At 46.0% G+C, this 13,741-nt stretch overlaps 2 protein-coding genes across 4 annotated transcripts in view; one reads left to right on the forward strand and one right to left on the reverse strand.

Annotated features, from left to right (window-relative positions):
- AMN1 (antagonist of mitotic exit network 1 homolog) overlaps positions 1-10,056 on the forward strand; it is a 94,688-nt gene extending 84,632 nt beyond the window's left edge. For both annotated transcript variants that reach the window (XM_050918881.1, XM_050918882.1), the window contains 2 exons: positions 1,266-1,377; positions 9,763-10,056. In XM_050918881.1, coding sequence (XP_050774838.1) covers positions 1,266-1,377; positions 9,763-9,836 — 186 coding nt within the window. In that variant the 3' untranslated portion in view covers positions 9,837-10,056. The remainder of the gene's footprint in view (positions 1-1,265; positions 1,378-9,762) is intronic.
- ETFBKMT (electron transfer flavoprotein subunit beta lysine methyltransferase) overlaps positions 1-13,741 on the reverse strand; it is a 258,801-nt gene that overhangs the window by 230,231 nt on the left and 14,829 nt on the right. Inside the window, exon 4 of one of the 2 annotated variants that reach the window (XR_007768593.1) lies at positions 8,427-8,881. The gene's annotated coding sequence lies outside the window, so the exon portion shown is untranslated. Of the gene's footprint in view, positions 1-8,155; positions 8,882-13,741 lie in introns of those variants that run through there. The other variant, XM_050918896.1, reaches the window with a different exon arrangement.

A 13,741-nucleotide genomic window follows, 5' to 3' on the forward strand; every position in this document is an offset into this window, starting at 1 on the left:
AAAATCCAGCAGTAGGTCAACAGAAGGTGGATTACCTATGCCCACGGGAAGTGGATTAACTATGCTAATGGAAGAAGCCCTCCCATCAGTGTAGGTAGTGTCTACGTTGAAATGCTACAGCAGTGCAGCTACACTGCACTGCTGTAGCATATTAAGGCCTTGGCTACACTGGCGCTTTACAGCGCTGCAACTTTCTCGCTCAGGGTTGTGAAAAAACACCTCCCTGAGCGCAGCAAGTTACAGCGCTATAAAGAGCCAGTGTAAACAGTGCCCTAGCTGTAAGCTAATGTAAGCTGTAAACTAATCCCTTCGGGGAGGTGGAGTATGCCATGACCACACTCACACTTCAAGCTCCCATGGCAGCGCTGTACACTTGCAAGTGTAGCCATACCCTATGTGTAAACATACCCTTAGTTTTCCAAGACTGGGGTTTTCTTTTCAGTTTCAGGTTGTTTCAGTGTTTTCCCATTAACTTGAATAGCTCCTCATTTGTCTTTTCCTGGGTTGTACAATGTTTGGTCCTTGGAGCTAGTCTCATCTGGCAAGGGAGGAAGCCCCTCCCTGCCTGACTTCCCTCACAGTGAGGAGGCACTGAATGTTGCAGCACAAATTATGAGCTCAGTTTTTATATGTATACAACTACATAACCACAGTCTGTATACATACCTTGTAATGATCATCAAGTTTAAAACATTACAAGCTTTCATAAAAGACCTTGCTCAATACATTTCTATAGCACAATAATATAGTATGTGATCAGTTGGTTCAGGTGATAATTTTTGGAGTTTAAACCTTCTGTTCCCCTTTTGGGGTGTCTGGATCCTGACTGTCACAGTTATCCACTAAGGTTCAACCTAAGTACCAAGATTTCTTAGAAATCATAGCATATCAGGGTTGGAAGGAGCCTCAGGAGATCATCTAGTCTAACCCCGTGCTCAAAGCAGGACAACTCCCCAGACAGGTTTTTTTTTTTTTTAACCCCATTTCCCTGAATGCCCCCCTCAGGGACTGAACTCACAAGGCTGGGTTTAAGCAGGCCAGTGCTCCAACCACTGAGCTATCCCTCCCCCCATCTTTATGAATATATGTTTGCTCAGAAATCTTTGGGCATAAAAAAGGACTTCATTTTCATAGTTAGTTTACAGAGCTGGATATTTAACCTAAAAATCACCATCTGTGCAGATCTATGACATTAGAATGGACAACATAAAAATTGTGCTTTAGAAGTTATGGATGTGGTTACCAGGTTTTTGTTTTCATAATAGGAGATCCACATGGAACGCTGTGTGACTCTGACAGATGTAGCTGTGGAAGCTGTCCTTACCTGCTGTCCGGAGATCTATATTCTGCTGTTTCATGGATGCCCACTGATAACAGGTTAGTCAAATCAAGCAGATTGCCAGCAAAGTATTCACTCCAAAGTCAACCCAAAATATGGCACAGGGAGTGTACCTTTTTTCTGTTTTGAAAGCACTTACCAAGTTGTGGATGCTCCTGAAAACAAATAACAAATGATTATTAATGACAATGATGTAAATATACAAGGGCTTTTCCAAAACAGCAAGGCAAGGGTCCTGCCTCCAAGAGTTGGCAGTTGAACAGAGACAAAGCCAAGACACAACAGGTCAGGCACATATTGGTGTAGATGCAGCATTAGTGGAGAGGTTGCAAAAGTAGAAGATTTTAAAGTGCTGTTCTGCTCTGAAAATTTAATGTGTAAAATTGATACCTTATTTAAGAGGATTTTGTGTTTAATGGGTTTCTCTTTGATTTGTCTGAGCTTTGTTTCTAATCCTTAATAAAGAAAACTAACCCCAGGCCCAAAAGCCGAGTCTTGATCAAGCTAATAATTACATCAAGGTCATAGGCCTCAATCATACTAACATATAAAAGAGTAAGAAAAATGATTAATGACTAACCTACCTGAGGCTCACTCTCTGATTTTAGTATACTACTATCATAACACTATTATAATATCACTAAATGCTGCTAAAATAATTAATGCTGCTATATGGGGTTAAAACTGGAAAATCCCTGAAATAACCAGTCTATCACTGCCAGAAAAGACTAACAGCTGTTGGGTCATTATAGTTTATTAAGTAGCTCATGTAAGCATAAAACATAAATCATAATAACTTGACTAACAGAACAAACAATATGTATTTTTGGAACATAAGTTCCTCAAAATTGCTTAAGAAACAGCTGCTCATACCGCAAGAAAAGGGTAACCGGGTTGTCAAGGTCTTGGCAATAGCCAGAACTTCCTAAGAGGAAGCAGAAAGAACAAGCTTTTCAATTTTTAGCTCTTTTTGCAATATATAAAAATAATTAATAGCAATTGTTTTAAAAAGATGTCATATATTAGCCAAATCAGGTAATGACGGACGTATAAGCTCATATGATAATTTGCGGTTTTAGGCTTTATAAGCACAGGTATCACTGCTGTAAGGTAGAGCGACTTACCCCTTGCTAGGGGACCTGTCGTCTTTCCGTGCATATGCATGTATTCTCTGATTAATCAATAAAGGAACCTCAGGCTGTCTGATCAACTCAACACGGTGGTGGTCATTTTCCACGACATCCTTGTATTCAGCTGAAACTATATTGGTTTCAATAGTGGTGACTTTTTTTGATCCCCAAGCAGGCCAGGGAATAGGACCTCAGGTTTTCTGATTCCAATATAGCCCGCTATCCGCCTGATTATGCCACCTCCCATGTGTTCTTAGTTTTCAAAAGTGACCTATCTGGTGTGTCCATGTACCACCCACTTCACACAGTGGTTGACTCTGTAACTGGTAAATAAATACATTGCGCGGAACCGGATTCTAATTTCACACAGATCCAAATCAGGAGGAACTCCACTGAAGTCAGTGGAGTTATGCTAGTGTGAGAGGAGATTCAGGCTGCTCAAGAGGACTGTTACAGCTGCCACTGGAAGCCATAACTTTATCTTTCCTGAGTCTTTTGTGATTATTAAAATGCCAGTTTTTAACTGTGCATTAATATAGTGGCTTTGCAGTTGGTAAAACTAATATCAAGAGTAAACACTTAGCAAGCTATGAATAAACTCAGTTGGTATCGATGATACAAGCAGGGGTGCACTGAGGGGTGGGCAGCCCCTCCCCTTGTCGCCTGACCGGAGCTTGAAATTTGTCCCAGCCGCACTTCTGTCATGACCAAGGAGGGATGGCTAGACCAAATCTGAGTATCACTGTGGCTCCATGTTCCTGTTTTTCATCCTCCACATCCCACCCACCACCACCTTTGCCATCCTTCCAGCACCCATGGGCACTGGGAACCCCCAGTCCACTGAAGGGTAGGCAGATTGGATCAGGACTTTGGGCACTTGGGGAAGTGGAGATGCACGAGGAAGGGATCTAGGGATCTCAGACCTTTGGCCCCTGCTGGAGATGGTGTTCTTCAGCCTAACCATCTCTCTGAATAAGAGCTTAGTGCTGGGTGTGGGGCAGGGAGACCTCAGCCTCACATGGGAGCAGCAGGAGGGCAGTTTGTGGAGCTGGGTGCAGCATTGGGGAGGGAGAGCTCTGGGCATCTTACTTAGGAAAAGTATGGTTGTGCTCCTGGATGCAAGAGTAATCGGTCATTCCAGGAATGTGAAGTGAATTGAGTTGATGAAAAGATAGAAAAAGCAGTTTTTTTTGGGGATCTGACTCAAAGTATCTTAGGGCTTGGCTACACTACAGAGTTGCAGCGCTGGTGAGGGGGTTACAGCGCTGCAACTTAGTATGTGGCCACACTTGCAAAGCACGGCCAGCGCTGCAACTCCCTGGTTGCAGCGCTGGCTATACACCCGGTCGAGCCTCGGGTGTAGGGATTCCAGCGCTGGTCAGCAAGTGTGGACACCCACCAGCGCTTTTATTGACCTCCGTGATATAAGGAGGTATCCCAGCATACCTTAGAAGCCTCTCTGGTAATCATGCACACTCCACTGCCCTGGGCTCAGCTGACCCCTCCTTTAAATGCCCCGGGAATTTTAAAAATCCCGTTCCTGTTTGCTCAGCCAGGTGTGGAGTGCAATCAATCATTCAATCAATCAGCGACCATGCCTCCACGCCCCAAACGAGCCCCAGCATGGAACAATTCCGAGCTGCAGGACCTCATCAGTGTTTGGGGTGAGGAGGCTGTGCAAGCACAGCTGCGCTCCAGAAGGAGAAATTATGATACCTATGGGCAGATATCGCAGTCCTTGCTGAAAAGGGGCCATGAACGGGACGCGTTGCAGTGCAGGGTCAAAATAAAAGAGCTGAGGAGTGCTTACTGCAAAGCCCGTGAGGGAAATCGCCGCTCAGGAGCTGCCCCCACAACCTGCCGTTTTTACAAGGAGCTGGATGCCATACTTGGGTGTGACCCCACTGCCAATCTGAGGACCACGATGGAGAGTTCAGAGCAGGGAGAAGTGGGAGAGGGTGTAGAGGAAGCCGACAGTGAGGCTACTGGCGTGGAGGGAGACACCCCGGAGTCCCGGGAAGCATGCAGCCAGGAGCTCTTCTCAAGCCAGGAGGTGGCTAGCCAGTCGCAGCAGCAGGAAGTTGCTGGTGAGGAAGAAACTGAGGAGCGTGCTCGGGGTAAGCAGATTTTTATGTTTTGGGAGAGGAGGGTTTGGGTTATGGCTGCCTGCATGCATGCCTAAACGTGTGATAGCCCATTGATTTGCTCTATCACGTCTCTGTAATCTGCCTCGGTAATCTCTTGAAAAGTTGCAGCCAGAGCGTGCGCAATGTGCTTTCTCAAGTTTATCGGGAGAGCCACCGTGGTCCTTGTCCCGGTCAGGCTAACTCGTCCGATCCACTGTGCAGCGAGGGGTGGGGGGACCATGGCTGCACACAGGCAAGCTGCATAGGGGCCAGGGCGGAATCCACAGTGCTGTAGAAGACCCTCCCTCTCTTCCCAGGTAACACGCAGCAGTGATATATCTGGCAGTAGGAAACCCTGTTGAGAATTTAGGGATACTTGAGTGCAGGGCGCCAGGTTCGCGGTCCCTCCCCCAGCCCCGCGGTGCGCTCCGGTCTTCCCTCACCCCCCTCCCAGCAGGCATCCAGCCCCGCGGTGCGCTCCGGTGTTCCCCCACCCTTCCCAGCAGGCAGCCAGCACAGCTGTGCGCTCCGGTCTTCCCCCTCCCCACTTCCCAGCACGTAGCTAGCCCCGCGGTGCGCTCTGGTCTTCCCCCACCCCCCTCCCAGCAGGCATCCAGCCCCACGGCGCGCTCCGGTGTTCCCCCACCCTTCCCAGCAGGCAGCCAGCACAGCTGTGCGTTTCCCCCCACCACCAGCAGGCTGGCAGTTACGCGGACCCCCCCCCCCGCCAGCAGCTCGCCACCTTCCTGTTCACAACTGTCCCCTGTGCAGGACACCAGCTACCTCCTGTACCCAGTGCAGATAAACCCCAGTGACCCATCGGTCAATTCCCCATCCCAGGTGCACTCGGGGCAGAAACACTCACCCCATTGCTTGCCATGACTTTCAGCTTCCCTGGCCTCTCTGTGTTATATGAGGTATGTGGGAAGGATGCTACAAAAAGTCTAAGAACTCCTTCACTGTGTGATAATAAACAATGTAGCCTCTGTGTATTACATGGTTCTATCTGTTTTTTCTAGTGACCTTGACTAATGCAGCCGGATCACCGGCCTCACGTCGCTTGCAGAACTTGAGAAGAAATCTCAGAAAATCAAAAGAAGAATTGATCAAAGCAGTTATGAATCACTACAACAAAGAAAGTAGGAAGACACAGGAATGGAGAGAGAAAATGTATGACTGGAGGCAAACAGAAAGCAGGAGAAAGGAATTAGCAATCAAAAAAACCTCAAAGCAGATGATAAGCCTCCTGGCTCGCCAAACTGAGTCTTTCGAGTCTCTCGTAGCCATGCAGGCAGATATGTACCATGGTAACCCACAGCCCTCCCAAAGCTCTCTTTCTTGTTCCCCAGTATTTGCACAAAACACCTTTCTCCAGCAGCCAGTTTCTTATTACCTCCAGCTACCCCCAACACCTGTACGATCACCTACCAGCCCTGATAACTATAATTCTTACCCTGTGCACTCCACCCCCATTACCCTGCAGCATAGTAATCCTGAAGTGCAGCAGACATTGAACAGTAATCAAAACAGGACATATTCAAACCTCTGAATGTACAGTCCACTACCCTAACCCCCCTGGCCTTTTATGTACTGTACTTTGAATAAAGGATTTTATGGCTTTTACAATACGTTTTATTATTGCAGAAAGTGGTAAATATTGTACCCCAAGGTAGAACAAAGCACAGCAAAGGCACCAAACATTACTGTTGGCTCTCAGCATCAAATTGCTCCCTTAAAGCATCCCTAATCCTTGAAGCCCTTTCCCGGGCCTCCCTAGTAGCCCTGCTCTCTGGCTGTGCAAATTCATCCTCTAGGCGTCGAACCTCGGAGGTCCATTCCTCAATGAATCTTTCACCCTTCCCTTCACAAATATTATGGAGGGTACAGCACGCAGATATAACAGCGGAGATGCTGCTTTCCCCCAAATCTAGCTTCCCATAAAGACACCTCCAGCGGGCTTTCAAACGGCCAAACGCACACTCCACAGTCATTCTGCACCGGCTCAGCCTGTAGTTGAACCGGTCCTTGCTCCTGTCAAGCTTCCCTGTATACGGCTTCATGAGCCATGGCATTAAGGGATAAGCGGGGTCTCCAAGGATCACAGTGGGCATTTCGACGTCCCCTACTGTGATCTTGCGGTCTGGGAAAAAAGTCCCGGCCCTCAGCCTCCTGAACAGGGAACTGTTCCGAAAGATGCGTGCATCGTGCACCTTTCCAGGCCATCCTGAGTAAATGTCAGTGAAACGCCCACGGTGATCCACAAGCGCTTGCAGAACCACGGAGAAATACCCCTTGTGATTAACATACTCTGATGCCAGGTGGGGTGGTGACAGAATAGGAATATGCGTCCCATCTATTGCCCCTCCACAGTTAGGGAAACCCATTTCTGCAAAGCCATCCACAATGTCCTGCACGTTCCCCAGAGTCACAGTTCTTCTTAGCAGGGTGCGATTAATGGCTGTGCAAACTTGCATCAGCACCATTCCAACGGTGGACTTTCCCACTCCAAACTGGTTCGCCACCGATCGGTAGCTGTCTGGAGTTGCCAGCTTCCAGATTGCAATAGCCACCCACTTCTCCACTGGCAGGGCAGCTCTCAATCTCGTGTCCCTGCGCCGCAGGGTAGGGGCGAGCTCAGCACACAGTGACATTAAAGTGGCTTTTCTCATCCGAAAGTTCTGCAACCACTGCTCGTCATCCCAGGCTTGCAGGACGATGTGATCCCACCACTGAGTGCTGGTTTCCCGAGCCCAAAGGCGCCATTCCACGGTGCTGAGCACGTCTGTTACTGCCACAAGCAATTGAGTGTCTTGAGCGTCAGGCGTTTCAATATCATCGTCTGACTCCTCACTGTCGCTTTGCAGCTGAAGGAATAGCTCCACTGCCATGCGTGATGTGCTGGCAACATTCATCAGCAAGGTCCTCAGCAGCTCAGGCTCCATTTGTAACAGAAATCTCAGAAATCGCGCTGCAGACTCACAATGCCGCCAAACTGCTCGGAATGTGTAGCAAAGCACCACGGGGCGTTGGAACAGGAAGCGGAAAGACCCGCACACTTCCTTCCCCTTCCCACAAGCCACAGCGCCAAAATGGGACGAGGTGCTCTGTGGGATAGCTGCCCACAATGCACCACTCCCAATAGCGCTGCAAGTGCTGTAAATGTGGCCACACTGCAGCGCTGGTAGCTGTCAGTGTGGCCACACTGCCGCGTTGGCCCTACACAGCTGTACGAACACAGCTGTAACTACCAGCGCTGCAAAACTATAAGAGTAGCCATACCCTTAGTCCCCATTCACGAAGGTGCTTAAACAGATGCTTTAATATTAAACACTGGCTTAAGTGTTCTGTTTTATCGAGGACTTAGTTAGGATTTACCCTGGAGGTGGTTCAGCTGGATTTAATTTGTAATTGTTTTGTTGGTCCTTTCATTTTCTTTTTGAGTTTCTACCTTAAACATTAGAAGGTGGTACTCTTTTCTTAGTACCTGGAACAATAAAGCCCTGACCTGCCAGCACAATATAAATGTTAAATAGTGTCAAAGTTAGACTCAGGACTCACAGTTTGTCAGACCACTCTGTTTTATTAGCACAGCGCTCTGCTAATAACATCCAGATAATGTGAGCACCATGCAAGACACAAACTATCTTATTTATACAGATAAAAGAGCAGGAATTAGACAAAGGGACAAAGAAAGCAAAACAGTAAAATTCACCTGGGGTACAGCATGCATATCCTACTTCCTTACTAACTCTTATCGATCTAGGGCTAATACTTCACCAGTTGCCCTTAAACGGTGCAATTGTTCTATGTGAATGTCTGTATTCCTGACACCTGGATTGCAGCATTCCAACAATTTTGCTTAAAGGTACAGACAGCATTCTTTAATCCTTTCTATTTTCACAATATAATTAATTCTACTTTCACAATAGGGATACAATGATTGCCTTAGCCTAGGAATTACTTAAAACTTTAAACATACAAAACAGCAGATTGCCTGCAAAAATCTCTTGATCTTTTTTTTTATTGGTGCACCAGAAAAGCCTCTTAAGAAGGTGCTACGGTTATCATCTTTGCTTGTCATTCTGACTTTGTCATTCCCATCCCCACCCTCTTCAGTCTTCCACTGGTTCCCCTTTTTCCTCTGCATCAAGCTCAAGCTTCCATAACCATCTTCACACCTTCAGACGTGCTGCCTTTTGTATGTGGAATGCTATTCTTGAATTGATCTGTAGGCCACTACCCTCTTCTCTTTCAAACTACCTCAAGGCCCACAGCTTTTCAGAGGCCTACCAAAAAAAAAAAAAAAAAGACCAACTAGTACTGAATCGGTTGAGGGATTGTTGAGTATATTTATTAAATACTAAAAGAAAAGAAAACCTACATTGCCAACATCTGTCCTTTTAATCTAGTGTCTGGTTGCTTGATGGCGCTTTATTATTAAAGTACACCTCTACCTCGATATAATGCTGTCCTCAGGAGCCAAAAAATCTTACCACCTTATAGGTGAAACCACATTATATCGAACTTGCTTTGCTCCGTCAGAGTGCGCAGCCCCACAGGGCCGGCTCCAGGCACCAGACCAGCAAGCAGCTGCTTGGGACGGCCAATGGTGAGGGGCGGCATGTCCGGCTCTTCGGTGGTAATACAGCAGCGAGTCCCTCACACCGTCTCGGAGCAAAGGACCTGTGGCCGAATTGCCATCAAAGACTGAAGCGGTGGCAGTAGAGCTGATCGCGATCACGGCTTTTTTTATTTTCCTTCTTGGGGCGGCAAAAACCCTGGAGCCGGCCCTGCAGCCCTGCCCCCCCGGAGCACTGCTTTACCGCATTATATCCTAATTTGTGTTATATCGGTTCGCATTATATTGAGGTAGAGGTGTATAAAGAAAAAACAGCACAATTTTTAACTATTACAGCTGTAAAAGTATCTGAAATGTGATTTTGTTTTCCAAATGTCCATTCCCAGAATATGAAGCAAATAACAACAAAAAATCCATATGTTGTTCTAATGGCAAGTTAAACAAATATGAAGAAATAAATTATTCCTGTATCTTATTGTATTACAAAATTATTTTGTTTGCACAGTATCTGTATACATTATAAACAATTAATAATGTTTGTTTTTCTTGTGGTTTTTTTTTTTTTTTTTTTTTTTTTTTTTTTTGCAGATCGTTCCCGAGAAGCCTTGGAGCAATTAGTTGGACCAAACAAAATTAAGCAAGTGACATGGACTGTTTATTGATTTTTATATAAAGTTCCCAGATGGTAAAGCTTTTTCAGGAAACAACCATCTCTGGGGAACAGCTTTCTCTCTGGTAACCACTGTCTTTTGTAATACCAGATTCCTTCATTCTTTGTTTCCACTAGAGCTCTCTGTCAGCATCCAAGTCCTTTCATGTCTTAGGTGTGCCTAATACCCTGTTAAACGATATTTCTTGTAATTAAAGCAATGCCTCTCTTTACATCACAAGTCTGATAATCTTTGTGTGAAAAATACAGTTCACACCAATTTAGCAAGAATAATTAATTTTAAAGCTTTATGAAAAAAAATTAGGGCAGCATTTTGCCACCTTAATTATAGCACAAAGCATATGTAAAACAGATAAAGCAGGAGAGGATCAGAGAGTGATCAGTTACCCAGTCCTAGTGCATTGTAGGCTGTTTCTTTCATCACCAAGGCCAGACAAGTTTGGTCTTTTGGGCAGGGTTCTGTGTTGCTCCAATCATTCTTAACAATTCACATCTTTTATACGCTTACATAACCCCTACATTGCGCATGCCCATATCTAATCACACTTTTCCTTTGTCCATATTTAGTATATTTCATGCTATGTACATGCTTCATTTTATACAAAACACTGTTCTAACTGGTTCCTTCAAATCAATCACATGCAGTTCATGCTTAATAAACACATTATCTTGCCCATTCACCTTATCCAGACATTTCCTGTTAATCTCAATGTATCTGTTCTTATGCCCTTGATGATTTGGGTGCACAGTAGGTTTTTTTCCCTCAAGCATCCTATTATTTGATATTTTGTAAGCATCCATTTTTCTTTACTTTTAGTTAAGACACACTGACAATTTAAAACAAATGTTCTAGTAAACCAGATACTATGCTAACATAAATTATCCACTCTTAATAAAGGCCACGCAACTTAACATTATTATTACATATTATTCTTAAACCTTGCCAAGGGGTTGGTTCACTTAACAATAGACGTTATCTTAGCAATAGACCTTTTGTCCTAGTGGTCAGCAGGTTTGGGCTTGACCTTAACTCTTACTTAATATATATAGTTAAGATGACCCTCCAATGTTTTGATTCTCCAACAGTATTTCATTAAGAAAATAGTTTACAATTATTATCTGTATTACAGTAATGCCTGGGGTCCCAAAAGCACAGCACGTGTGCTGTTAAACGTGAAGTTGGCTTGAATCAAGAGTAACTCCACTGAGGATCAATGGAGTTACTCTGGTGAAAAACTGGTGAGAGATCAGGATCAGGCTCCAGTAGTATGTATGTTTGAACGAAATGTGTTGAACTGTCACGGTAGTATCCTTAGGAAAGGGTGGTGTCCACTAAAGAGACTTGCTCATCTTGGTGTGCAGGCATTTGTACACTGTACAAGTTGACAATATATCACTAAGTCGAACACTAGAAGTTGTTGATAGAAGACCATAACAGATCTGCATGCAGAATTTAAAAGTGAATATAAGTTGCATCTTCCTTTAACATGACTCCATGGCCCACTGTGACAACAAAGAATGGTGAGTAATTTCAAATCAAATATATTGTGATATTTGCAGCATTTCTGTCCCACTGGAAAGGAATGTTTTCCCCCCTTTGCAGATTGCTCCTCCTCTGTTTGAAGCTTTGAGGAGCTCCCATCTTTGGTGGCTTTTCATTGCCATCCTGGGGTTCTGTATAACAGCTTTCTTCCCTGGCTCATAGCTAGAAGAATAGCAGCCTCGCAGTAGTTAGTACTCCATACTGCAGCTGCTCATTCTTCTAAGGTGCACTGCTTTCTGCAAGCAGAGACGGATCGATCCTTGTGCCTTACTGGTTCTCATGACCGTTGAGCCTCTAAATCAGTGGTGGGCAATGTGCGCCCCGTGGGCCGCATGCAGCACGTCAGGGTAATCCACTGGTGGGCCGCGACACAGTTTGTTTACATTGACTGTCTGCAGGCATGGCTGCCCGCAGCTCCCAGTGGCCGCAGTTCACCGCTCTAAATGCTGCAACCTAATCTGTTGGAGGGGTCTTACCGGATGTATTGCAAGGCAACTCTAGTGCACATCCCTCCCCATCGGGGAGTGTGGTGCCCAGACCTATACCAGGAATCCCATGTGGCAGGACAATAAACTATCAGTAGGCCTCAAAATGGGAAGAAACCAATTTTCAAGGTTGGATACTTAAACTTATGTGCCCGTAGGGCCCTAAATGTAGATGTCGAAGGTCTTAGCTAGAGTGGAGATCTGCCGCAATTACAGCCATCAGTGTCCAGCCAAGGGTATAGCTGCGCTAGTGCAAATAGCAGTTTCACCTGCTTACACTAGCGGTTTGCACCTGTGCAGCTATGCCAATGGCTGTATGTAGCACAGCACAGACTCATCCCTGCCGCGCCTCCTGCTGGTCGTCCTCGGAATTAGCTCTTCAACCCAGGTGCACCCTCTGCAGGCCGGTGATCTGCTTGCCATTGGCCCCCGTGTACCTCCTAGGACCCTGGTGCCCTTATCTCAGGGTTCTGCCTCCTGCAGTACCCCACAGTCTTACTGGGTTTCCCCACCCCAGGGGAACCCCCACCCCCTATCCCCATATCACCTCAGTCATGGCTACTGCCAGTCTCTGTTTAGCCCCCGCACCCTGGGGTGGACTGCAGTCTATCAGCCGATCATCACAGGCAACAAGGAGTTTGGCCTGGCTGCCTTTACCCACCCTCTGGCTGCCCCTCTGCAAGCCCAATACCTAGGAGGCCTAGAACTAGGCCCAGCAGCCTGGGGAGTTGCTGGCCTAGGGCTTCCCAGCTCCTAAGGCCCTTTCCCCAGCCCTGCCTCTCTCTAGGTCCCCTGGGTGAGTTCCGCAGCAGCCAGGCCTGTCTCCCTCTCAAGTCAGAGCGAGACTGCTTCTTATAAGGCCCAGTTGCTTAGTTTGGGGCATGGCCCTTGCTGCATCCACTTCCCCCAATCAGCCAGGATTTTACTCCCTTGCCCAGCCCCAGCCCTCTGCAGGGCTTTTCCAACCCCTTCCGGGCTGGAGCGGGTGCTCACCCCGCTACACTGTAATTAGAGCAAATCCCCACTGTAGACAAGGCCTTAGTGTTACTTTTGGTGAATAAATAGGGATTTAGGTGACAAAGTTGGAAAATTGTTCCCCCCGTTACATATAACTGAGTTACTGAACTGAACACAGTTCAGTGTAACTAACACATTACACAGGAACAGAGATCAGTGATTGCACTATAAAATACTTGTGTGTACAAATGTTGGTGCTTTGTAGGGGGGAATGAAAACTTACCCTACTGTGTGCAGTTATATGAAGATTTGCATTAATTCTTCAGATTCTATTTTGTCTCTAGTTGTTGTTACTTATGGTAAGTTTTGTCAGGTTGTGCACTTTGGAGAGGAGCACTGCAAAAGAAATTGTGTTGTACTGACAACTAAATCCTTTAAATTAGATGGGCTGGATAGATAGTTTTTAAAAGTTTGCTTAAGTGTATTGACATATTTGTATACTTCCAAGCTGTTGAAAGCAGTTCAGAATCATAGAAATGTAGGGCTGGAAGGGAGGGACCTTGACAGTTCATCAAGTCCAGCCCCTTGTGCCGTGGCAGGATCAAATAAACCTACACCATCCCTGACAGGTGTTTCTCCAACCTGTTTGTAAAAACCTCTCCAGTGAAGGGGATTCCACAACTCCTCTTGGAAGCCTGTTCCAGAGCTTCACTACCCTTATAGTTAGAAAGTTTTACCTAATATCAAACCTAAATCTGCCTTGCTGCAGATTAAGCCCATTATATCTTGTCTTGCCTTCAGTGGACATAGAGGACAATCAGTTATCGCCCTCTTTATAGCAGCCCTTAACATATTTGGTGAATGTTATCAGGTTGCCCCTCAGTCTTCTTTTCTCAAGACTAAGCATGGCCA

Source organism: Gopherus flavomarginatus, chromosome 1 (genome assembly GCF_025201925.1).
Source record: "Gopherus flavomarginatus isolate rGopFla2 chromosome 1, rGopFla2.mat.asm, whole genome shotgun sequence".
Classification (NCBI taxonomy): domain Eukaryota; kingdom Metazoa; phylum Chordata; order Testudines; family Testudinidae; genus Gopherus; species Gopherus flavomarginatus.